The sequence below is a fragment of the Calypte anna genome, chromosome 1, assembly GCF_003957555.1.
Source record: "Calypte anna isolate BGI_N300 chromosome 1, bCalAnn1_v1.p, whole genome shotgun sequence".
In the NCBI taxonomy this organism is placed as follows: domain Eukaryota; kingdom Metazoa; phylum Chordata; class Aves; order Apodiformes; family Trochilidae; genus Calypte; species Calypte anna.
Window position 1 is genome coordinate 78,251,836 of NC_044244.1, and position 27,254 is coordinate 78,279,089.

General features: G+C 38.8%; 1 protein-coding gene across 2 annotated transcripts in view; it reads right to left on the minus strand.

Annotated features, from left to right (window-relative positions):
* STXBP5L (syntaxin binding protein 5 like) overlaps positions 1–24,684 on the minus strand; it is a 186,027-nt gene extending 161,343 nt beyond the window's left edge. For both annotated transcript variants that reach the window (XM_030447058.1, XM_008498633.1), the window contains exons 1-2: positions 24,487–24,684; positions 8,586–8,683 (exon numbers count right to left, since the gene is read on the minus strand). In XM_030447058.1, coding sequence (XP_030302918.1) covers positions 8,586–8,683; positions 24,487–24,684 — 296 coding nt within the window. The remainder of the gene's footprint in view (positions 1–8,585; positions 8,684–24,486) is intronic.
* Positions 24,685–27,254: the final 2,570 nt, after the last annotated feature.

The following is a 27,254-nucleotide window of genomic DNA, read 5'->3' on the forward strand; positions in this document are numbered from 1 at the left end:
TGCCAAGAGAGAGCTAGTAACTTTCTGCATTCTGCTGTTGGTTACCTTCCTGTTTTAGTTATTTCTCCCCTCTCATCACCTCTGATGCATGTGAGACATTAAAAAACCCCCACACACTTAAGTTGCCCAAACAAATTAAAAGATACAACCACCTAGTTTATTCGCTTCACAAATCCACTTGAACAGTTTCCTTAGAAAAGTAGGTTGTTCAAAGGCTGCTTTGCACAGGTCAGGAGAGAGGTGGGGACTGAAAGCCTATTGCTTGTTTTCTGCCACTAAAAACCAGACAGGTCAGTGCTGAGGAACAGAAACACAGATACTACAGGAACTGAAGTGAAACTAGGTCACAGTCAAGGAAAGAGGAACTGAGCTGCTCGTGGAAAAGAACCTCATAAAGGAAAAAGACCACATGACAGAAGAAAAGCTCTTCAAGGAAACCTTTCCCTTCTCCTGAATGAGAGAACTGTTCTGTCCATCTCCCTGTTTTTTCAGACCTCAGGAAAAGTTATGCATCTGTCCTACACCTATACATGAGTTTTTGGTTAAAGCAGTGTGCAGCTACATCTATTCCATCTCATACTGAACTACCCATATGTGATTCATGTTCCTTGCTGCAGAAGATCCTCACACATGGATCTCTTTGCTTCCAGAAACTTCCAAAGTTCACCTATAATGGTATTCCCCATACAGTTATTCAGTCATTGTAGCCTTTCTACATCATAGGTCATTCAACCCTCCACAGCTCCCTTTTGCCACATCCTCCCTCCATGAAGAACATAAATGCAAGAAAGGCACCTAAGAATTCAGCTGAATTAGTGCCTGTAGCTAGACAGAAATAGGTTTCCTTTTCTGTCAGAAAAGAATCCCATTATGTGTCTACCCCTATGTACCTTGGATTTATTTTTTTTTTTCTAGATATTAGTTTTTCTAAGTTATCTGGACAAATACCATTTCTCTCTCACACAAACAGTAGTCACAACCTAAAAACAAACAAACAAACAAAAAAGCAAAAGCATAAAGCTAAACAACTAAGTGCACAGCATGACTACAAATTTCTTTGTTGTAAAGGATGTCTGCCAATTTAGGCCATGGATATTTGTCTAAAGGAGATAATTAGCAGAATGGAAATGAGGGCAAATGTGCTTCCTATGCATGACAACACTTCTGTTGCTGACAAAGTTTTGAACAAAAAATGTAGGGAAAGCTCTAAAACTCCTCTGAAGTCTGATTAAGACACATCACTTATTTGAAATTCTTGACTATCACCATTAGTCATAATTTCAATATCACAGTAAGTTGGTTTATTTTAAATTAAACTCATTTTTTAATTTGAAACAAGCATTTTTTTCAGATAGTGATCATAAACACAGCCATCAGCTCTGATTAAAATGCTGCCAGGTCTATCCACCTGCATGCCATTTTTATGTGCATCTCCAAATATATGAAACTCTGTTTTTATTAAGTAGATTTGTTTGCAGATGTCATTCCATTTTTACCTCCTAGACAAACAACAATTGTAAGTGAAGGAAGCTCAGTACATTTAACTGTAACATACTTACCCTGCTTAATGAAAAAGAATAAAAGAGGCTTGGGAGACCAATAGACCCAATTTATGTATATATGCAGAGACCTAATATGCATACATATGTGCACATGTAAGCAGATGCACAGTAATCTCAGTATAGATTTAAAATTTCCCAAACTGGCACACTGGTTGGGTCAGATTTAATCATAGATCTTTTCATCTTTTATAATAATTTATTTTCTTGCAGATTGAAAATAACTTCCTTTTCTGTAATAACCTATTCAGGTTTCTATGTACATAAAATACATACATGTATATGTTGATTCTCGGATTTTAAAAAGAACATATGTTAACAGTACTGACTCTCAGTGAGGCTTGTGTTCCTGAACCACTCAAGTGCTCTGGAAAAATCTCAAATTCATTCCACAATGAGATAAATGCATCGATGTATCAATGATTCTTCCAAGTCAAATAACAGAGCTTGAGTTTTATGATCTTGTCTGTGCTTCCCCCATTCCATCTGCTCAATAAATCATACAGAGTAAACAGCATGGATCACAGTTGGCTTACTTTAAGGATAAAGATCTAATGAAACCTTGTTTAGATTAAGAGACAGCAGTTCCAAGCAGAGTAAATCTGTCACACTATATTTAGATGTTATGCCATCCTTCTTGTAGACCAAAACCTTGTTCTATTGTGTTCTTTTCTTTTAAATTACATGCAACCTGATGTCAACCATTCTTTACCACATTTCTTTTAACTGCTGTAAAATTCCATGCCTCCTCAGAACCCTGCAGGCAATGATTTAATTAGTTCTATTTGTTTTCTTTGCCTGACTTTTTTTTAGGGCACAAAACCCTCCTTAGTTTTACCTCCTGATACCATGGTACTCTTTGTGTACATCAGTTGCTGAGGACCCACCCTATTCAATAGGGATATCTTAGGTTTAGATTCCACCTTCCCCCCTTTATTTGAGATAGTAATTCTGAAATCAAATTTATTATTGTCTGCATCACAGAAAGAACTGAGATCATCTTATAGAATCATAGATCATTTTGGTTGGAAAAGACCCTTAAGTTCATCAAGTTCAACCATTAACTTACTACCACCAAGTCCACCACAAACCATGTCCCCAAGCACCATATCTACACTTTTTTAATACCTCCAGGGACTGTGACTCAATTACTTCCCTGAGCAACCTGTTCCAGTGAGTGACAGGACTTTCAGGGAAGAAATTTTGACTAGTATGTAATTTAAACCTCTCTTGGCACAACTTCATGCCATTTCCTCTTGTCCTATCATCTGTTACAAGAGAGAAGAAGCCAGTGCCCACCTTGTTACAACCTCTTTTCAGGTAGTTGTAGAGAGCAAGAAGGTCTCCCCCCAGCCTCCTTTTCTCCAGACTGAACAACTCCAGTTCCCTCAGCCTCTCCTCATAAGACTTGTGCTCTAGACCCTTCACCTTCATTGCCCTTCTCTGGACTTGCCCCTCCATGTCCTTTCTGTAGTGAGGGGCCCAAAACTAAACAGAGGATTCAAAGTGTGGCCTCACCAGTGCTGAGTGCCTAATTACTGCCCTAACCTTGCTGACCACACCATTTCTGATGCAAATTAGGATGCTGTTGTGTTCCTTGGCCATCTTGAAGTGCTATTTTGTTTTTCACAAAATGTATCTATCTATTAAGCTAAGTATTAATGTACTATATTTGATATTCAAAAGTCCCCCTTGCTAGAATCTCTCTGGAGCAGTGCCAGTAGAATTTCTGTCATTTGCAAAGAGCTTTCCATGAAGATTTTTAAAACAAACAGAAGAGAGGTTATCTTCCATGCCACTCGAAACTGAGAGGCTGCTTCTACATTTTGTAGCAAAGTTCACAGACAATTTCATTCTGTCCTACATGGATTTCTTTGATGCAATTTCACCTAAGAAGGTAATTCAAGCTAACCAGTCCTTACTGCCAAAATTTCTGTTTCTTCTCTATCTCCCTGCTCTGTCCAATCCCAGATATGCACTCCTTCCAGCTCCCTTATGCATCATTCTGACTAGCACCAGGAAAATATAGTACACTGATGTGGTAAAAACGTAACAGCAAAAAAGAACTAGGTTTTTGCCAGGTTAGTCAATTGGATTGCTGGTGCTCATCAGAAATCCCTGAGGAGCACCAGAATCAGAGCAAGGAAAGTCTCAGGGCTATATAATTCAGTGAAAGGTGGGGGCAGAGCAAAACTTCCACTTTCATGTGCTAGTGAATCAAAATAGTTTTGTTTCCCTAGGTATAAAATGGCCACGATATTGTCTGGTAACACTGGAATACAGTAAGCTGTCCTGTCTACTAGAAAGGCCTTCCATGTTTTGGGGAGGGCTTACCTTTCTGTTCAAGCAACAAACAGTGAAAACAACAATTTACATGCTCCAGAATCTGCATCCATGACAACATGAAGTGCAAGTCTAATGAATATGTAATTAATGACAACAATGTTCAACACTAAAACATGTCCAAAGCAAACTTAAGTTTGTTTTATGATAGATAAAATTGTGGTGGTGTGGAGCCCAACCTGGACCCAGTAAGTTTTCTTTGCACTGTATTTAAAACAAATTTTCTCTCATTTCTTAATAAACAAAGATTCTAATAGCTACAGAAGAGTCTTTCAAGTAGGTGGATATATGGGCTTAAACACATCCTTGATGTGGTGGAAGCAATCCAAAGGAAAGGACTCAGTGATTCCAGAAAGTATCTATTAACAATTTCAACAAGAATTCATGAGCTAGACAATACAGAAATATGCATCCTGAAACTGAGAGCAGCATGCCACTTCTTCAGATCCGTTACCAGAATAATGATTGCTATAGGCAATGATTTTAAACTATTTATTCAGATAGAGAACGTGACAAACCCTCAGTTTTCTCTTCCTCCACTGAAATGAGGAAGAGACTTAAGTCTGACCAAGTATCATTATTTTCAATTCTTTGTATGGTAACCTTCTCTGATAGTAACCAGAGACTGCACACTTTGTTTAATTGTCTATGTCAGAAGGTTCTCCATAATGGAACTAAAGAAGAAGTATATGGAGACAATAAGAAAATCAATTCTATTTTATAGCCCCTCCAGACTGTGTTTGCCTGAAGCAAGAATAGTCCAGATAGAGTGGTATCAAGCAATAATCAGAGCAATGATCAAAGGTACGGGAGCTGAGAAGGGGCTTTAAGCAGGAAAAAAAGGCCTAAGAGGAGAATAAAACTGGATGTGTTTAGGAAAAAGGAAAAGAATGACCAGATGGCATAGCAGTAGTTTCAAGTGGGTTTTTCACCTTTAATTTGCAGATTTTTTAGCTTCTGTTGGTAAGAGGAAGATCAGTGATGATTTGCAGCACACTCTCATTTTGTGGCTGGAGCAGAGCTGTCCCTGTGAGGATCCAGAACCCAGCAGTCACCAATATAGGTAAAACCTGCACTGTTGTTTGAGAATCCAACAGGGACTACTAGGATCAGTGGAGCATAGCAACAGCAACTCCCATTGCTAAAAAAGCTGTATCAGTTGCACCTAAAGCAGCCTGAAAAGAAATCTAGAAGACAAATTGACCCTCACATGAAAATGAAATTTCATTTATCTCTGTACTCTACTAGCAACATATGAATAATATACTCTATTTCAGGACAATTTAGCACAGTCAATTTCAGTACTGCTGCTGGATCATTTGAAATGATCACCTGAAGGTGTAATGTTAAACATTGATTCCCAAAGCAGAGGTACATGTTTCATTATCTTTGGAAACAGCTTGTCTTTTAAGACCTGTTAATTTGTGACCAATAGAAATAGCCATATTTGCAAATCGTTTAGGAAGATGGTAGGCAACAATACCATTATGTGACTTACACTGGTCACAAGAAAACTTGTACTACTTAACTAATGCTAAATATAAGTTCTGTCTTGCTATGTATTGCCCAGTACAACAGAGTCTGATCCACACCAGGCCCTTTTGGTGTTTCCAAAACACCAAATAAATAATTTGGTGCATATCTGTGATGCCAAAGTGTCCTTTCACTCTGTCCACAATACAGTTTGGAAGCACCAAACACAATGTATGTGTTGAACAAATTCTCTACTGTTACCTAACGCATTCACAGCAGAGTGAAATTGCACAGCTCTGTTTAAAAGTATTTGTAGGATAGTATGGAATACTCAGAGCCACTAGAATATTTTTTTTCCAGTTTGCTTAAACAATTCCATTGTTAATTATATTTTCAGATGTAATACTGTATCTGTTGCATCTTGACTTGAATTTTATTGCTCAATTTCAGTAACACCAAATGGTTGCAGCAAGATTAGCTTACATGAGTAGTGGCCTGTAGTCCCAGGCCCTGTTTCACTGATTCCTGTTCAGCCTTGTGTACAAATGCAAAGTTATCAGTCCACAACTTGGTTTCTTACATAACATGTTCCGTGAGCCTTTGAGCACCAAGTGGAGAAGCCCCAGTAAAAATGAATAAGTAAGTAATTCCTTTTATGGCACCCTCTGTCTTCAACCCACAGCTTCCATTAACTCAGTGCTCAATTAAGTAAACTATGCTCTGTGTGCCCATGCCGAGAAGCATTCCTGTTATAAGTTGATATCTTTTTTAAAAGTCAAATTTCCTGGCAATCGTGATGCTCTTGTTTGATTCAAATACTAGAACTGGTAGAAAAATCTATGAATGAAGTAAGGGTTTACTAGCAAAATTGGTAGAGATATTAAAAGGGAAGGGTTTTTTGAAAAACATTCTTCTCCCTTCTTCTCAGCCCTTACAAACCATTTCCACAGGAGACACACAGAGTTTTATAGGAGGTTAGGGATATAAAAAAAGTGCCACTGCATGTTTCATTCCTATGGCAGGGTTCACACAGGTTTAACTTAGTTTGAAATGAACGTGTATTCATTCAGGCTATGTACCTGCATTTTTCTTAAAGGAGGGACTTAGAAAGGTACAGGATGCCTAACCAGTTCCAGCACTGTGCCTACAAAAGCCAGGTTGCTGAGATGGAAAGAAGAGGTGGACTCAAGAATCAAATCTTCTGCAAGGCCTTCTTCCTGTGTCTGCATTACCCATGAAATTCCCAATACTCCCACTCACAGAAGATACCAATGAAGTTTCCAGGGACAAATTTCCAGCCTTTCATACCTCTCAAAAGAATTAAGCATGGCTACCAGACTTGCACATTCCCAGAAGGGCACAAATTCACGTGAGTTTTCCTCTTTGTGACTGAACAGAACATATATTCTAGGATATACAGGTAAATATTAAGAGTAGAACTATCAAAGCAAAGCTTGCCATATAGCTAGAGGCTTCCTTGAGTTTTGTGAAAAGTTCTGGATCAGATAGAAAACAAGGCTTATGAATATGTAACTATTCAAAACAGAAGAACCCAAAAAGGAAGGAAACCAAGTTTTACTCATGTTACATGAAGCTTAGACTGGTTCTCCTGGAGGAAATTTTCCTTTGTCAACTTGCCTTTGGGTTCATTATGTTCATAGTTACCTTGAGACCAGTAGTTAGCAAAAGAACCAGAAAATACTAAATTGGAATTTTATATTGCACTGTCCCCTACTTAATCCCCAGAATTTATTCAGCTACAAAAAGGCTGTTAAAAATATTGCTTTATTACTTAAAATAAATACTGATTTATTACTTCTGTATCCCGTAACTTTTAAGCCTTCCTGTAATATTCTTTCTACTATTTTTTCCTTATTTCATACCTATTTCTACCAAATTGAAATACATTTAAATCATGACAAACTAAAAAAATTATGCAGAGAAACATTTTGACACACATCACATTTAGATTCTCCTTATTTTAATCAAAGTTTACAGATTTTCACTGAATTTGTATTCTATTTATTATTTACAGAAATATAATTTTAAATTCCTACTATATATAAAAAATATCCACAAAATTGCGGCAATCATGTACCTTTTTAACTAACGAAGAAAAATAGGTACTTGTAGAGTGTTTAAGCTTTTTGACCTGGAAGAGGTTCTGCTGTAGAATCACTTATCTCCTACCATTTACTTGGAAGACTTGAAACAGTATCTCATCCACAGCTACCCACAGTACAGATATCAATTCTGTTGTCTAGCTGCACTGCAGCAAAGAATCTATTTATTGCTAACACTACATTCACAACTTGCTCATTACCATTCTGTAATCTACCTTTACATACTGAAAAGCATCTCCTTTTCATGCTGAAAAAACCCAAAAACCAGTTCTGCTTTATATGAACCAATACCTGCCAAGACTATTGGTGACAAACTCACTTGAAAAATTTTCTTTGGATGTAGTGAAATGAGGCAACCAGGTGCCACTAATTGCCAGGGAGTGAGCATGAGCTTGTGTTAAGCCAACCTGTGCCTAATTAGGACGGGCCCCCACTGCGCATGAGCAGGACCAGGGGGCCAATAAAAGGTGAGGCCTGAAGCACAGGCTCAGCTCAGTCCTGAGCACGCGTACAGAGAGGCCAGTCACTCTTGGAGCACTGTATTACCTTCATTGCGCCACTAGCGCTCATTGCCCACAGGGTGAGGCTCTGAGGAGTCTCAAACCTGGGGCCTCGGCATTGCAGTACTGGGTCTTAGCCAGCTGCGCCACTCAAGCCTCACCCTGTGGGCAATGAGCGCTAGTGGCGCAATGAAGGTAATACAGTGCTCCAAGAGTGACTGGCCTCTCTGTAAGCGTGCTCAGGACTGAGCTGAGCCTGTGCTTCAGGCCTCACCTTTTATTGGCCCCCTGGTCCTGCTCATGCGGAGTGGGGGCCCGTCCTAATTAGGCACAGGTGGGCTTGACACAAGCTCATGCTCACTCCCTGGCAACTAGGGGCACCTGGTTGCCTCATTTCACTACATTTGGACACCTTAAAGACCTAATGGTAAATCTCAACAGCACATCCTCTTCCAGCCCATCCAAGTAAACAAGAACGGAATAGAAGGTAACAACATAAATTGCAATCTTACCTGAGTGCTTGCAGAAGATGATTCACATAACTGTATTACAAAGAAATGGTGTCAGTTTTGAATGAGAAAGGATACATTCGTATGGCTCCTGTTCTTGTTCCGATTGCCAGAATTTTCTGCACTGGGTCAAAAGCTAAGGCAGTGGGCAGGTAAGGAAAACCGTGTCGGACCGTCTGAAACAGAACAAATGAGCAAAGTGATTGAATTTGAACAACAGACAACAGCACACATGTTTTATGCTATGTGCATAGGAAGAGAATCTGTATTTTGCTATGTGGTAATATTTGCAATACTTTTCAAGAAAAGTATTTCAAAATAAATTATTATTTAGAACAAAGAGGTGAACTTTCACTCATGCCAATGTTCTTTATTCAGAAAAATTTAAAATGGTTTTTTTGTAACAAAGTAGCTTGCAAAGGTTATGCCAACATACAACTGGTATATATTGCTCATACGGTATACTGAAAGACACCCTCAGTATGCAAGGCAGCTGAACTGCAAACTGAACAAAAACAAAAAACAAACAAACAAAAACAAAACAAAACAAAAAACCAAAAAAACCACCCCAAAAACCAGACATGTAATATGCTTTGGAAACACTGTCACAAATAACCTTGGCCTCAAGAGAAAGAGATGGAACATGTCCGGGGGAAGAGATCCAACAAACCAATAGACTGCATTGAGTCCAAGGTAAAAACCCTTAATATCAGTTTAAAAAATGAAGATGACAGAGATAATGTTCTCAAAACGAGCAACTGAAACACTCGTTCTTAATCTTTGTTCGTAACACCATGCTTTTAATTCTAATTTTTGCAGATAACTCGAGGAGTGAAGGATGCAACTGCATGATGCAATAACAAATCCCTGAGTTTGAAGACTGCCTCAAATAATATTATAAGTTATCTTAATGTGGATATTATTACCAGTATGACCAGCCTGATTCTTATGAGGTAGAACCTGGTGAGAGAAAACATTAACCTGAGAAAAAAAAACCTAGAAAACAGCTAGACTAAACTGTACAAATACATACAAAAATTAACCGTAAATAATTTTGTGTTTGTGACTGATTACCTAAAACTGGGTAATAAATAACATTTTATAAAAATAATATTTTATAATGTTTAATATAATATTGAACTCTAGAACTGACATTTTTTTTTCTGGTATATAGTTGGGATTGAAAAGGAAGTGCTTTGAACGGAATGAAATTTAACTTTTTTTTCTTCCTTGACATTATCTTGTTCATGAACAGTGTCTCTTGAAGCGTTCAGCAGTCCCTATGGGATAACTTCAACAAAAGGGATTCCTTAATTGCCAACCTGTTGAGTAAAAAGCAGCTTATTATTTCAACAGCTGTATCACTCCAACTCTTCCACTGCAGCTGCAAACACTTGAACTGATATTCACAAGTACTTTAGGAACAACCAAATGTATGTTTTTCAGCAAATAACCACTTCCTTAAAAAAAACAAAAAAAACAACAAAAAAACCACCCCAAACCTTAACCAACTCACATCCTAACTATTGCTGATAAGGGAGTTCTTTTTAAAGAATGTCTATGTATTAGTTTATAGAATGCTATAAACTACTGCAAAAACACAGAAACATGCAATTTCTGTAAACCATAGAAAAATAACTCACTTCTTACGTTAATGTAGACATTTATCAAGGATTGCCACAAGTCTGTTTCTGGTTGTTTGTTTTTTTTAAAAAACAACAACTTCCCATCTTCTCAAGCGGTAGGATCACTCAAATATAATTCTTTTTATTCTGACATCTAAGCTGGAATGAGACTGACATATTAATAATTATGACTGAGACTTTGGCATGAACTAGAGCAGTCCCAGAAGTGATTCTGAAGATCAAGCCCATTCAATAAAAAAACAGGGACAAGCTCTAACCCTTCAGACCCTCAGACTCTTCTACTCAGCTGTGGTACAACAAAGCTTCTATTTCCAAGGACTGTGAGAAAAACTGACATGAAAAGCTAGCACTTGAAGGAGGTATTTCAATTATGCATTGATAAAACTGGTGTGAACATATGTGTAATAATGAGTAATGATTTTATAACAGTGCCTGGGCTTCCTTACTGCATTTACTAATACAAGTGAAGAAGAGGAGAAGGCCACAAAATTGACTTGATCCTAGGGTGACAAAAAAAAAAACAAACCTATGTTCCTATATTTTTCTTTCCTAAATTAAGCTATCTCAGTCTGTGTTCAAAGAAATATAGGACCTATCTAACCCAAATGCGCTAAGAAAAGTTAAAGAAAAAAAAAAAGGGGAGGGTTGGGGGCAGGTATGGGAATGGACAGAAAGCAGATGGAGCCAGGATTGCTTTTCTTCCCATTATCAAGCTTTCTTTTATGCCTCCTCTTCATATGCTGTCTCCAGAGGCAGTCTGTGCTTCCTATGACATACAGTTCATTTGAAATATTTGGAACAATTAATTTAAAACAGAATAATTACAAGTGCAACTATAATTTCCTCAAATTTTTGTCCAGTCTCCTTTAAATTTTCTTTTAAATAATTTTAAGTGAATATTCTTAAGGTCAATGGCATGTATATATCATTAAATAATCTTTACACAACAAATTTACATAAGTGAATATAGAAAAATTATCATATTTGGGCTTGCAGTATTCTGCCAATGAACATTTTAATACATTATACGTAACAATCTCTTATTAAGATACCATGATATATTTCATTATCTGAAAAAACAAAAAAATCACACTAAGTAATACTATCAAATATCTGGTGTAATTGTCCACATGGTATATAATGCAACTTTTCAGCATAAGAGTTTTTCTTAACTTTTGTTATGAGACCACAAAGACAATTTTTTCAAAGCTGATTTTTTTGTAGTCTCTGAACAACTTCAGAAAATACACAATGAAACTCAGTTTTAAATTGTATCAACTAAGTAATAAGGCTTACAGTCAAAATTGTTCCTTCTAATTTGCACAAAAATAAATTTTTAACTTTTCTACTAATATTTTACAGATAAGCTGTTTTGTGTAACATCTGACAGCAAAACCAGTTTACTTAGATAAATAATTCTTGATAAAATATCTATTTGTTAAAATTGAACTCTTCTATCTAAGCCTGTGACTCAGGATGTAAAATATTATTTCAAACTGCAACCTACAAGCCACATGCAGAAGGGTTCTTGAAGCAAATAATTTATTGGATTAAGGAATAAAGGATGAAGTGTTGACTGAAACCTATATAGCCTCTTACTTATCTATGTAGGAAATTAAAAAAAGGTGAATGATGACAGCTTTCACTGAGGTTGTGGTTAGGAAAGTGGGTGCTTATAAAGATGAGCTGCCATGCATTATATCGCTGTAAGACCATGACATCCTTCATTTATAGGTTTCTGTGTCTGAAAACTGATAGGTAGTACTGCTCAGGAAAGATGGAAAGATTACAAAATATCAATAGGCTTCCAACCTAAGAAAATTACACAGGAGGGATTCTTTTTTGTTCGTAAAATTTTCATTTTTCAAAGAATATTTTTTGTAAAAATCCCAGATCAGATAAAACTTCCCAGAATTTCAAACCCAAGCCATGCATTCCATTTAACTCTTAGTCTACACTAGAAGTAAAGGCTTCTGAGCAGGGTCTTATTAAAAAAAAAAAAACAAACAAAAAAAAACCATAGTTCTTTTAGTCTCTGAAAAGCTAAAAACAGTACTATGGAAAAAACTATCTACAAAAGAGACTCTGGAGATACAGACCAGGAAGGTTAAAGTTGATTTCCATCTCTAGCAAGCTGGTACAATAAGGACTAACAGATTCCATGAATAAAGATCATCTGTGGAAGCCAACAGAGTTTCTACAATGGGAAACCCTGGCTGAGAAGTTCTTTCTAATTCTATAAAGCTGTCAGCATGAATGTAAATAAAGGCAATATGAATATATAAATGTAAGTCTTCCAAAAGCCTTCCACAAAAGCTTCCAAAAGCATTCCACAGCAATAATATTAAAGAAGCGAAGTTGTCAGGGGACTGGCAGGAAGTTTTTCTGTAGAGAGAAAGCTGATTAAGTAACATGAAACAAAGGATAGGGTTTAATAGATTGATACCATGGAGAAAACTCAGAAGTAGGGTACTCCATGGGTGGGCACTTAGATCTATTTTATTTATCATCCTCAATGACCTATACCAAATTGTGAACGCTGAAGTCTCCTTTGGACAGTGAAATTAAGTACCAATGGTAACCAACTCACAAGAGACCTCATTAGCCTGAGTAAATGGGCAAAAAGGTGATAAATGAGATTCATTGTGGATACACTTACTATAAGACACCTTGAGGGGAAAAGAACCTTAACTAAGTTTGTACAATGTGGAATTTGGACCTAGCATTTACAAGCTGGGAAAGTGATTTTGTGAGCATGACTGGCATTCCTCTGAAGACTACAGAATATAACACTGAGAGCATAGTTTTGCTACTACCTAAAGCCTCATCACTTGAGTACTGCATGCACCTCCAGGCTCCACATCTGAAGATGTAGTCAAGGCAGAGCTGATAGAGGGAAGGCAACTAATGCTCGATGATGGACACAAGCCTTACCAGAAAGACTAAAGGTGCTGTAACTCGTTTGGAAAAGAAAAGGCTGGGGAGGGGGATATGACTGAGATTTACAGCACCTGGACAGTGGGTAAGCTAAATGTGAAACTATTTCAGCAAAACCACAGACACAGCCAAAACAAGCAAAAGATCATCTTAAAAGAAACAATGATTTACACAACAGGTAATGAACTTCTGAAGCTTGACATCAAAAGAGGCTGTGAATGCTGACCCAGCATCAGCAGTTTCAAAAAGGCACTGGACAAATTCATGGACATTATTAATAAATGGATTCTAAAAGGACTAGGTAAGGATACACTCACTGACATCTCCAGTCCAATGATGGTGGATGACAGAAGATTAGAAAGTGAATGGACTGCAGCAAGTGATCTAACTCATTATTCTCCCTAAATGACATATTCTATTGCCATCATTAGAGACTGACTGGTGGGTGATATGGACCATTGGTTTGTCCCAGCAGGGTATTATGAGCTTATTAACTTCACCAGTAGCAGTGGATGTGAGAGAGGGAGAAAAAGGGAGATCAGTATTGGTGGAGAAAAACACATAAGAGAAAAAAAGTGGAGATACAGACGGAAAAGGGAAAAAGAGAAGTGTTACTGAAATAGGTAGTACAGAGGCAGGAAGAGAAGATATACAGAAGAAACAATCCAAGGATTAAAAAAAAGTTTCCTAATATTTACATAGAAAACTTTTGACATAGAACAATAATGTTTTCATTAGATGAAAAAAAGGTAACTTAAAAAGCTATGGTAGAATTTTGAGAAAATATCTGTCCTAGACTTAGACTTAACCACAATCTAAAATTTTAGCAGTTTACTTTCACAAAAATTATATACTGATAATTGTATTCATGTAGGGAAAAAAAAAAAAGATATTAAAGAGATCATAAAAATCACAGAATGGTTTGGGTTGAAAGTTTTAAGATGACATTAAAGATCATCTAGTTCCAACCCCCTTTGTGATGGCAGGGACACCTCCCACCAGACCAGGTTGCTCACAGCCCCATCCAACTTGGCCTTGAACACTTCCAGGAATGGGGCAGCCACAGCTTCCTTGGGCAACCTGTGCCAGTGTCTCACCACTCTCACAGTAAAAAATTTCTTCCTAATGTCTAATCTAAGTCTACCCTCTTCCAGTTTAAAACTATTTTCCCATGTCCTGTCACTCCATGCCCTTGTAAAAAGTCCTTCCCCAGCTTTCCTGAAGGCCCCCTTCAGGTACCAGAAGGTCTCTTTAGAGCCTTCTGTTCTCCAAGAGAAGAGAAGCCCTTCTGTTCAAAGCAGAGTGGATGGATTTCTGTCTTACTTTTTTTATCTGTTTACAAGAGTATTGCTGTGTCCAGAAAACTGTTTGATAACCACAACATCTTGCCACATCTAACACAGCACTGAGTTACAGCTCAATTAGTTAATAAAATAGTTGACAGAGTAATAATCACCCAAAGGTAGGTCTTATCCCCTTTTGAAGAAATGTTAAAGACATTGTATGCAGAATTATTTTACCTCTTCCCTTTCCATTCCTTCTAAAAGAACTCTACAAAGTTAAAAAAACGAAACAAAAATGAACCGAAAACCAAACATACAAAAAAGGGAAAAAATGGAGAATGGAGAATGCAATGAATTCATTTCATCCATTGTTCAGTAAATATGCTGCAATGGACTTCTCACTCTTGTAATTTAAACTGAAAAGAAGTAGCACATCAGTTTATAGAAGAATATCACAGACTTCAATAAAACTACATTTGGTCTTGGGTTTAATGTAAAATAATAAATAACACACCAACCCCAAAGCACCGATTTCTAAGCTCAATTTGGCCAACCTGCTTAAGGCAAGACTTCTGTCCAAATGGGGAATCATTATAGCCAAAGTAATTCAAACAGTAGTTCATATCGATTTTGGTGTTGTTGCATCATTTAACCATATCACCCCAGAATACAAAATAGTTCAGTTCAGAATATCATGTCTGAGGAAGATCTGTTTTATGGGTATTTACAAAACTATTTGCTAGCCCTGAAACTCAAATATTTGCTTTCACTATGACTGTGGATGCAGAGAATAACATAATTTCATTACTTCAATGAGAAAATAATTAAAAACAATATATATTTTAAAATATCTTTTTATTAAAATTATACAAGACCCACATAGCAATTAATGTTGTATGTCTTCCCATTTTTTATTTCCTTGAACTTTGCTACTTTAGGCAGATTATGTCCTATTCTGTTATGTCTGATTGTGGTTACTGCTCTGATGTTTTGTCTGATGCTTTCAGAATATTCTAATTTTTAAAAATCAGCCATGTTGGGGAATTAAAAAAAATAATTGCAAGAATATCCCATAATTTTGCTATTAGAAAGAAGATCTTTAAGGTCTTTTTCCTTGGAAAAGCTATGGAAATTCAGTATTATGGAGATAATCTGCATTAATAGTTTATTCCTGTGGAAAACTTATTTTGCAACATAATCGGGCATTCCTGTATACAAATGCTATTACCAGATTTCATAACTAGCATTTACAACATAGTCTACCATTTATTACTATTTCATAACTGACCTCCTACCTTCCTTCTGTATGCATGCAGTATGCAATTTGAGGATTTTTTTCCTGATGCTGAATTGAGAATTTAATCTGGATATATCAGCCAGCATCTCCCTTCATACATGCTGAAGATGTGTTAGAACTGAAGTGGTGGTATTTTGTAACAGCTTTTTGCCCTCTAACAGCACTGAAATCCAGCAGATCCTGCACATGAATATTCCCCCTCCACCTCATTGCCCACAAGGCTACCATGGGCATAACTCATGGGCAAATGAAGACTCCCTGTCCAGAGATTTTAAGAATCAGATCTCTGTTTACATAACCAAATGCCACTTTTCCTGCCTTCGCCTCAGCCAGTGAGCATTTAAAAAAAATACATGTAGGAAGAAACGATTCATAAACTGGGGCTCTTGGTACTCGCTACAATTGACTTTTATCCACAGCTAGGATGGAATGTATCTGTCAGACAACTGACACTGGAAAGGTGAAACTGGAAGCACAGACCCATCCTTAAGGGATACAAATGGGATGAACTAAGCAGAGATCATCATTCATAATTTATTTAGTATGACTTTTTGTGATGTCCAGTGATGCAGATGTTTTCCCACAGGAACCACTGCAAAGAAAACACACAGAACAGCATCCATCCTTCCTATATGCTGTGCACTGCTCAAAGTGAATGTGATGGAGGACAGGAATAAATATAAGCAGACACTTCAAGAAAATAAAAAGATGTGATCAAGACTAGATTGCCACAGACCATGTGGCAGCAACTGAATACTAGCTGAATAAGGGAGTTGTCGTCAGAGTGGTTAATCTCACAGCATTATTATATAGAAAAAATTTAAATTAAATATAAGTAGTTATTTTTAATTGTCTGGATTAAAATTCTACAAAAAGACATGCTACCATATACATCTGTATCTGCACACATACTACTGAATTCAGTAAAGCTACTTTTGCATTCATCAACTCAAAGCATTAAGGATTCAGTGGTTTGGTTTATTTTCACTACTGTATACAACTTAAATTCAAATGAACCATAAAAAGTGTATCTCAGACTTTGACCCTAGCAACAGGCGACAGATTGTCTCTAATATTTTTTTTACAATTCATAGTCTTTGCTGGTCATGGTAGGACTGGAAACAGCACTGCACAAAGATAACATCTTATTACATTTGAGCATATTTATCAGCCATCTGTACCTAATAATATTGCTTTCTTTCCTCTCCACAGATGCACAGTACTTATACTTCTAATCATATAGTCCTCTAACTTTCCCCTATAATGATTCTAAAATACATTATGACATTGATATACCCCTACAAGCTGCTTTTATAAACAGCTTCCTTTAGAACAGCCGATAGACCTGTATATTATTGAAGCTTAAGTTGTTTGCTTCCTTTTCTCTGCTTATAAAGTGAATATACTAACTTTTCACATTATTTTCACATAGACCTCAAAAAAGCATATACCCTACACCATGGAGTATCAGATGTCTTAGAATAAGGATCAGATATGGAGATTCATCTAAAATAACCAAGTGAGAACAGGGTATGTGTTCAATTTGGTCTACCTCCACTGAGGACAGCCACGTCTTATGTAGTATATGTACTTCTATTTGTAAAACAATCTCACATTACTTCATAATTTTTTATCCGTGAACCTCTAAGAAATTTCTCAGACATTTCATTTTAAAAAGTGTATTTTTCTTTCAGAAATAAAGAAGGAAAAAAAAAGTTGCTTATACAACCCATGTTTTACACAATAGCTCTACTGTCAGAGCACTCCAAGATATGGCCAACCAGGATGAACTTCCTCCTTGAAGAGCTTCAAAATAATTTTTCCCACTACAACATTAAGAAAATTTATCATTAACTGGTGGTCCACAGCTGAGGTACAGTACATACAGTTCCCACAGGCAAGGTATTACAGTTACGAGGATAAAAATGATGGAACACAAAATAAAGTAGAGACAACAAGGGAAAATTTGGGAAATGGGAATTAACTTTGTGAGAAAAGCTTTCTGTCCCAGGTATAAACACAGTGGAGTGACTGCAGGATGAGAGACAGCTGTGGTACATAAATGTGAAGACACTGCACTCCTCAGTAGGTTCCATGGGATTTATTTTTCATCGTTTCCAGGATATCCAAGCATTTTCCACTCCCATCATCAGCTCAGAGAGAAAAAAAATTAAGTTCTGGTATGATGGTGTGATGTCTAAACAAACACCTGTGAAAAAGTAATGCCTGAACAGACTGAATATTAAGCTACCCTTAATATCTGTGAGAAGGGACATTATCTTTTTCTTATGATGTAAAAGTACATCCCAAATTTAAATTCTTTATCTAAGGACTCCATATGACTGAAAATAATGACTGTTTAGATTAAAAACCAAAACAAGTAAAGCCCCCTACACTTAAAATGGAACCTAAAATTACAGTACATAGTTTAACTTTTAGATCATCCTGTGTGAAGTCAGAGATCCCTCATGGGTCCATTTCAGCTCAGGATATTCTGTGGTTCTCATTTTGCTAAAAAATGCAAGATCAATCATAAAAGGCAGAAAAAAAAAGAACATACATGAAATGAAATAATCTATGCAACATGAATTTGTTCCTCTCTGGTAGAGATAAATTTTAGTCTTTTCTGCCACAGAACTTTTGCCTTGATCTATCAATAATACAGTCTGGACAAACCAATAGGGAAGATTTAAAGAGCTGTTGTCTGCCAAACTTGTTTATTTGGTACAAAAAAGGAAGGTGTGAGATGCAATTCAGACAGAAAATTGGAGAAAGGAAATTCAATCAGATTCAAAGTGGGTCAAGCTGGAAACTCCAAACACTGGACACTATACAATGAGGCATCTGGGATTCTCTGTGCCCCAGTTCCTCATCTATACAGCAGGAATAACAACATCCCCATTTCACAGAAATACTACAAAGGTCAATTCATTAGTTTATATAGCTTTAAAAACTACAGTGGTGAGTACAAAAATTCCATGAGTGCAAAATTCCATGGGGAACTTTAGAACTCAGAGTGTACCTGGCTATTAAGTATGCAAAGAAATATTAAAGTGCTTTCTATTGAGCAAACAGTATTCATTTAACTGAATTAGAGGTATAGAAGAAATAATGGGATCATGTAAAACCAAAAGTTTATGTGTGCAAGCAAATTTAATTTAAGAAATCTGGAACTACTGAGTGCTTTGTGTTGCTACCTTAAATGTCTTAAAATAGTGTTGAAGCTGTAATTGCATGTGTTGGCCATGAAGGACCCCCATCAATACATTTAGGATTAATATTTGACTAACAGTCAAACATAGTCAATTTAAAAAGATAGGTATTTGCAAAAAGCAAACCCCACCTCCAGAAACCCCACCTCAAGTACTGTATGCAGTTCTGGAGACAGGGACAGGGAGCTCGTGGAGCAAGTCCAAAGGATCGTCTTCCAAGACCAGGAAAATGATTAGAGGGCTGAAACACCTCTCCTGTAAAGACAGACTGAGAAAGTTTGGGTTGTTCAGCCTGGAGAAGAGAAGGCTCTAAAGAGACCCTAGAGCAGCCTTCCAGTACCTGAAGGGGGCCTGCAGGAAATCTGGGGAGGGACTTTTTACAAGGGCATGGAGTAATAGGACAGGAGGTAATGGTTTTAAACTGGAAGAGGGTAGACTTAGATTAGACATTAGGAAGAAATTTTTATTGCGAGAGTGATGAGAGATGCTGGCACAGGTTGTCCAAGGAAGTTGTGGCTGCCCCCTCCCTAAAGGTGTTCAAGGCCAGGTTGGATGGGGCTTTGAGCAACCTGGTCTGGTGGGAGGTGTCCCTGCCCATGTAGGGGTAGTTGGAACCAGATGATCTTAAAGGTCCCTTCCAACTCAAACAATTTTCTGATTCTATTATAATGTAGGTAATTGAAAATGTTCCAAGTTCTTAAAAAAACAGCTCTTAGTGTGCTATGATCTTTATCACTGATGAGTCCTATTTCTAATTATTACAAACATTTTAAAAAAGAAAAATACATTATGTTCATCACACATTTAATAAAATTACCATAATCTAATTACATATGTGTCATTTATGGCTCTCTAGTTTTATACAGAACAGGGTATTGCTCCTAATAATAGATCCAAACTCTGGTATATAGTAAAAATCCTTTCCAACGTTACCTTATTTACCATTTAAGTATCAAATGAACTCAGAGCACTTCCAAGTAAGGGTTAATATTTATTTTAAAATGGTTTTCTCTGAAATGTAGCATTTCATACACATTTATTAAGGAAAGAAGACATTAATCAAACAGCTCAAGCCAACTGAATCACTATGGATAGCTTATCTTTAAAAATATACTTTTTTTATTTTTCATAACCAAAATAGAACTATATGCTATTGCAGAATTGTTCTTAAACTGCTGTTCCAAAATCTATCTTCTCTCTATTAGCATTGAACTGAAGTTTCATGTTGCATTTGCAGCTAAAGTACCTACTTGACTGCTATCAGACAGACTAAATATTTATCTTCATAGGTTGACAAAATACAGCATTACCATCTATAAACTCCGGAAATTAAAACTTAAGACCACCTTACAGGAAATTCAGATTAACTAGGGTATTTAAATTGGTTACTAACTGGATGCATCTGGAGGGCCTGTTTTTGTCAAAGATAAGTAGGGTTAGAAAGGCACAATTGAATTGGCCTCTGTCTTTCACACCAGTTTCAACTGGCCTCTATGGGCCTTTTTTCTAGAGATTTGGTAATGTGCACAGCAAAACTATGATTATATCAACATATCAATTCATATTATCAATATGAATAACACAGCAAGATTCAAAAGGATATTCATTCAGTAGCAAGACTGCCCAGTAATAATACTGAAGAGCAGTTTTGGAGAGAATACAAATCTCACGCTTCAAGGTTTAACAGTGGTCCATAATCACCAGCATTTGGGGACTAATTCAAAGAGATATGGCAGTTCTTGAACTTTTTCTAGGGTATTTGGTTTCTGCCAACACCTAAAGAAGACATTAGTCTATTATGACTAGATTAATTGTATGCATAGCAAAATGCAACTGTTACTATGCGTCTAACAGAGGTCTTGATTTTAAACATTTCCCCATAAAGTTATTAACATCATGTTCCACAAATTCAACTCCATGAGTGTTCTTCAAGAAAAGCTCAAGTAGTTCTCCATAGGAGACTTATTTTCTTGAATACTATGCACTCTGTGCTCAAAAAATTTCGTATCTTCATTTTTACTTGTTTTTTCCCCAACTGCACCATCCCCTAACAGTCAACCCTCTGCAAAGCAATAAAATAATCTTCTTCTCTTTTTGTGTTCTTTCTGCTTGAAGTTCTACTAAAAAGACTTACAACATCCTAACTGTGACCTGTTCCTTTTTTTGTATGAACAGCAAAGCACTCCCCAGTTATGTATTTTAGTTTGTACATGCTATGGACAAAGATAGGGGTGCCTAAAAATCCTTGACAGAAAAAAATCAAACATCACGTACATAGAGGAAAAATGTGATGGAACATTAATGAGGAAACTAGGTCCATCCATTAATTAAAATTAATATGGGCTTTGCTAACATATTCTACTGGATGATGTCTATTTTCTTGGCATGATGCTGTTACCTCACATATTCAATTAATGTGAGCTACAATCAATATTTTCATGATTTCCACTTGGATATCCAAATCTCAAGAGCAGAGCTAGCTATACCATAAACTATAATTCAGCTTCCTGCTGTCACAAAATACTGTTCTGACAAAATTTCACATTTTGTGAATAGTTTGAAAAGGGTACCACTGATTCAGGTATCAACCTCTGATATAGGTTAGTACAGGTACTAACCTATATATTTATCATGCTTAAAAAAGGCCGTAGCTATTTAACATGAAACAGTTTCAAGAATTTTTCATATTTAGTCTTTCAATGCAGAATATTACATTAATGATTTAAATATAAATGTCAAAAGTAATTAATTGTGAACCCTTCAGTGTAAGATGAAATATTAAATTTATTTCTATGGAGTACTGATCTATATTTCAAAAAGACACTATGGTAATAAGCACCCTAAAAATTTCACAGAACGGAGAGCTTTCAGGTGCATTACTAATGAAATCAGGTGTGTTACTAAAAAACAGTGTTCCAGTAGAGGACTGCATCTGTGCTTTCAGGCAAGCAGACTTCCCACAAACTTCAGAAAGGCAATTTAATTTATTTAGATAAAAACCTGCTGGGAAAGGGCCTTTAATTCCTAGCTATGAGTCAGCTTTTATATTTCATATCCAAATGACGATTTTAAAATCAGCAAAGAGAGGAAAACCAGCTTTGGGAGCTACTTAGACTGTGAGCCCATCTGCCTTCATCCCCACAGATCATAACAAACCAAAATTGCCATTAGCTTTACCGAGTTCTGTGTGCAGCAGGATCACAGATCATGGATCCCTAGATATGCAGCCTATGTAACTTACGTAACTTAGTATGAAAACACACAATGGATATCCCAGAATTTCTACACAGCAGGAGCTCGGGGAAGACAAAGTCTGGATTACAAATGTCTTGCTGTATTTTTGATTTAATTCAGGTAGATTGAGGTTAAAAATTATGTCTCAGGTCTTGCACTCTGATGCGTGCAGGATGAAAGCTGCGCCTGCGTCAAGCCCCACTGCCTTGGTACTCTTGCATAGTACAAAACACAGGGCTGGGGCCTGTGGGGTTTTCTTGCTTCAGTCAAACATGCTCGTAATGTTATAAACTGTAACACAGCTGATTAAGTACAGCCTTCTGAATGAACACTGTGGTGTTTTATGAAAAAAAAAAAAGACCAAGTGTTTTGAAAGTTTGCTTTTGGCATCAATCTTGAAATCATATCTTGAATAATAGGAAGCTGGTATTTTCTATACTATAGAGCAGACTTCAGCAGTACCATGCATCCATATGCAAGTGCTGGTGCAAGCAACCAAAAGCCTCCCTATACAAATATTTACTCTGCTGAGAACATTTTAACCTGGAAGCTAAGACAGGCAAATACTGTCTACTGAAATCTTCTCAAAGTAACATGTCCCTAAATATCAAGTAGATCTACCACCAAGTAGATCTATCAGAATGTAACACCAACTGCCTTCAAATAAAAAGACGAAGAAGGGAAATAACAGAGATGAGGCAGAAAAATAATTTATTTCATCTTACGTTGCCTATTTTTGCAAATATACCATAAAAAAATATCATTTAGTGAATACAGATCTTTGGATCTATTGAACTTATTTAAACATGAAGAGTAGCACTGAGTGTTAGCTTTACTTCAAAGTCTCAGACCATCAGTCTTGCTAATGATACTGTATCTTGATTATTTGCATTAGCTTTTTACTGAAGTGACAAAAAAGGGAAACTGCTGGTACTGAATACATAGAATTTCACAAAATGCCAACCTACAGTGTGTATATGTAAAAGGAGTAAAATTCAGCCCTGGCAAACAGTTAAGATGCCCTGATCATTGACACTGTATTGAACTCAGAATAATTTAACTAAAAAGGCCTGAACCTGCTTCAGGATGCCAAAAAAATTACAAAACCTCCAGACGCTACAGTTATGTAGAACCTATTCCAAAGGTGTCTGACTCCAAGTCATTGAGCCTCATGCTTCTTCCTCTGAACTCTTACAGAGTTTTGACACAGCTGTAGCTGAAAATCCAACAGAATTACAGTTGTGATATCTGAGATGAGGAAAGCTGTATCTTTCACAACAACCACATCTGAACACAAACTGTTTATATTCCTTCTTCCCAAGGCACAAAAGGAAGTAAGAATGTGCTGGAGTTGGCCACAAACTAAATTTCAAATCAATTGGTACCTGGTTAATAAAAGGAAAGTACCCTCAGTAGATAAAGTTCATTTACTCATAGTAACATAAATTGCACTAATTAAAAATTTGGGGCTTGAAGCTTCTAAGCAAAACAAACAAGCAAACAAAATTTCTAGCAGAGCCAACAGACTTAATGTCAAAGTTAAAGATAACAGCAGAGAATCATAATATCTCCTCTAGCTTTTCATCTTCCTTAGAAAAGTTATGATTTTCATATTCCCAGGTTGGTCTGAAGTACCAAACAGTTTGTACTGCTTTTACTTGTAAGAACATCACTGAAAGATTTATTGCAGAAAACAGGTACAAAACTTAAAATACATAAGGATATCTTATGATCTGTAGTCAAAGAAAATTATCACTTAAGGACCTAATCAACAAATAAAACCCAATACCAAACAAGTCTGGTAACTGTTGGTATTTCTGCTGTCCCACTAAGTTTATTGTAACATAATCATGGTCTTGCATACTAATGCTAAAAATATACCCTGAATCTCATCCAATCCCTCACAAATAATTAAAGTGCTAGGTTCAGCAATCACTGCACTGTCTTGTATTAAAAAAAAAAAAAAAAAAAAAAAAAAAAAGAGGAAAGAGAAGAGTGAGGAGGGGAAGCAGATATCCACAATTTTTAATTTCTAATGACTTCTTGTATATGTTATCGGTACTATCTGTACTATCACCAATTGATTTGCTTTCCTATCCATAATCTTGTTACTAGTTAGGGGTTCAGGCATGAATTCAGGATGTGGCTGTGAATACTGAAATGAAGATTTTAATTAATGTACTGACCATCCCAACTCTGCAGCAGGAAGAAAAAACCATCGAGATCTCTCTTTTCATTCCTAAGTCCTTACACAACCACTGCAGTTCTCAAGTAAAAGGCTTATTAGTATCACATTACAACCTTCCTCTCCCCCCCCACCAATGTTAGCTTTTCTTATTTGGACAGTAAAATAAAAAATACAGTTCTTACCTTACACATTTGAAAATAATCTGAAGTGAGCGTCTCCTGGATCTCATCTCTCGGAGTCCCTGCAGCTCCTGCAGTCCCTCCTGGGTGCACGGAGCCTCCGCCAGCCCCACTTCCACCACCACTGCCACCACCACTGCTTCCACCAGGGGATGAGGCAGTTAAACCATCCAAAACTTTGCGAAAATTAAATTTCTTCATTTTGGAAAAATCTCTTGGAAGGTTTGGGAGGTTTGAGGGGGGAGAAGCGATGTGTCGTAACACATTCAGCTTACATGTAGCGAAAGGAAAAGTCTTTAATGGTCCTCTGAGTGAGGCAGCACTTTAGTCCCTTGTACCAAACAGAATGTCACTATTAGGTGTAACTCACTGAAAAATACAAAGGCTTCATTTTGTCAGACGTAAAAGCTACCTGGGAAGGTCTTTTTAAATAAATAAATAAATAAATAAAATTCCACAAGCAGCAGAACTATGATTTACGTTCAAACAAGGAACAATGGAACAACCGCCATCGGGTTCTCTCACAAAATCCACATTTAGCAGTGGTTATAACCCAAAAGTAAATAAAAAATTCAAGCCGGCATCCAAAACAGTAGGCTCCATCCCTCTAGCTTTTCTGCCTAAAATTTGCCTCCGGTACTTGCTTGCTTTAACCAAACTACAATAAAAAATTCGGCTACATTCAATTTCCTCTTCCCCTCAACCCCCTTTTCGCCAGGGGTACCTTTGCCTCCCGGCTGCTGGGAGGAGCGGATTCCCTCTCCCCGACACTGCTCTCCTCCCGCAGCCACTGCCGCGACTCCCGCTCTCTAGTTACCTGCCCACCCCCGCTACTGCCGGCAACCACCGCTGCCCCCGATCCTCCTCGGGTTCCAGGAGGGTGCGCGGCCGCCCCACAGCGGGGTTGGAGCCCCTCACTTCCCTCGCCACCCACCTGCCCCCCGCGCCGCCCCGGCAGCCGCTCCGTGAAGAACAAGAGACGGTAACGAGCGACCCCCTCAGCCCGCCAGACCGTCCCGGGCTGACCACCTGTCCCGTCTCTGAGGTGATGGGCCCCCTCACTCAGCCTTCCCACCAGTCCCGGTCACCGAGCCTGTGCCGTCGCCGCGTTCCTCCCTCCCCCCCCCCCACCCCTCCCCGAGGGCCGCTCCAGAGGGGACCGGACTCCCTCGGCGCCGGGGGGAAAGCGAAGGGACGCGTTTGGCGCGGCCGCTGGCTCTGAGGCGAAGGCTCCTAAAGGTCCCCTGGGGCGCTTGTGCCTGGCGCGGCGTGAGCGCGGGGAGAGGCGGGGCAGGAGCAGGGAGCGGGGAGGGGAACGGAGCGGAGAGCGGAGGCGCCTGCGGTCCCGTCCGGCTGCGGCGGCTCCTGCCCGGTGAGCTCGCAGCCGTTCTCCGAGGTACTGAAACCTCCGCCGGCGGCAGCAGCCGCAGCTCCTCCTCCTTCTCCTCCACGCCCCGCCCCGCCCGCCGCACCAGCGCCTACACCCCTCCCCTCCCTCGGCAGGAGCCCCCAGCGCCACAGGGGGGAGAGCGGGTGGCAGTGAGGGCGGAGCAAAGGTTGGTGATTGATAGGAGCGGCACTTTGCGATGGGCAAGTTGGGTAGATGTGAATGGCGGAGAGCGGAGGCGGGCGGGGAGTGCTCTCCATGGACGGTCGGCTTCCAGGTAGAGCCCTCAGGCCGACACTTGCCAAGGGTAGAGGCAGCGTGGATGACCGCCGCTGCGATCCGCGGCACCTGATTGAAACACAGCAAAGATGGACATGCGGCCTCACCGATGGGAAAGGTCGCACCGCGACTTCCCCTCACTCCCCCTCACGTAGCTGTGAGGCGCCTTCCCCCTGCGACCTCCCCCCCCGCCTCCAAACCAGCCCAGCCCAGCCAGGAGGCGGAGGAGAAGATACGGGGGTGGTACTAGCGTGTGGCGGGGCAGCTGCGGGCACCGCGGGGGCGGGGCCGCGATCGAGAGAGACGGCACCGCCCCAATGCGGCGGGAACGGGAACGGTGGTGGAGCAGTGGTGTGCGCAGAGGTGCGCGCAGAGCTGCGGCCGCTCGGAGGGGAAAGGTTTCACGCGTCTGTGGCGTGAGGGGGAACAGAGCCTGTTTCTGTTCGTGTGTCGGTGGGGAGGGCTGGAGGTGGTGTCTCCGTGTAAAACCGGTGCCAAACCAACCCAAAGTGTCAGGGGAGGTGACGGTCCCGGCGGTGTCAGTGAGGCCCTGAGCAAGGGGGGAGGCGCCATTTCCAGACGGGTCTGTGACCGGTCCAGAGCGGTCTGTGCCCAGGCCCACCTACTGATACTGCCCGGCCCCTTAGGTACCAATCCCGTGAGGTGTTAAAGTAACCCACGGCTGCCCTTCCAGGTTCTTGCTGTGAAGTGGTCCAAACACGCGAGGTGGGATGGTACCTCTTGAAGTGTAGTGCCGCATGAGAAGTCTTACACAACACTTAAGACTTACATACACAAGACTATTCAGGTAAAAAAAAAAAAATGAGGTAGCTGTCAAACGTGACTCAAGGCACAGCACTGTCAGTGTAGTTGGAAGCTCTGAACTGACTAAAACGGTGTGAGGAACAAACTTGTTCTCTGTGGTACTAAATACATAGCACCTCTTCTTGTGTAATCAAACCATGGAAGTGGTGGTCACCTTATTTTGCAGATTCTTCAGGATTGCGCTTGTACCTAATCCATTTTTTGTAAATTCTACAGTTCTGTGAAGCAAGGTAATACATGTTTGTTTCAGCTTTTTAGCCTGAGCTCTCCTAATTTTTTT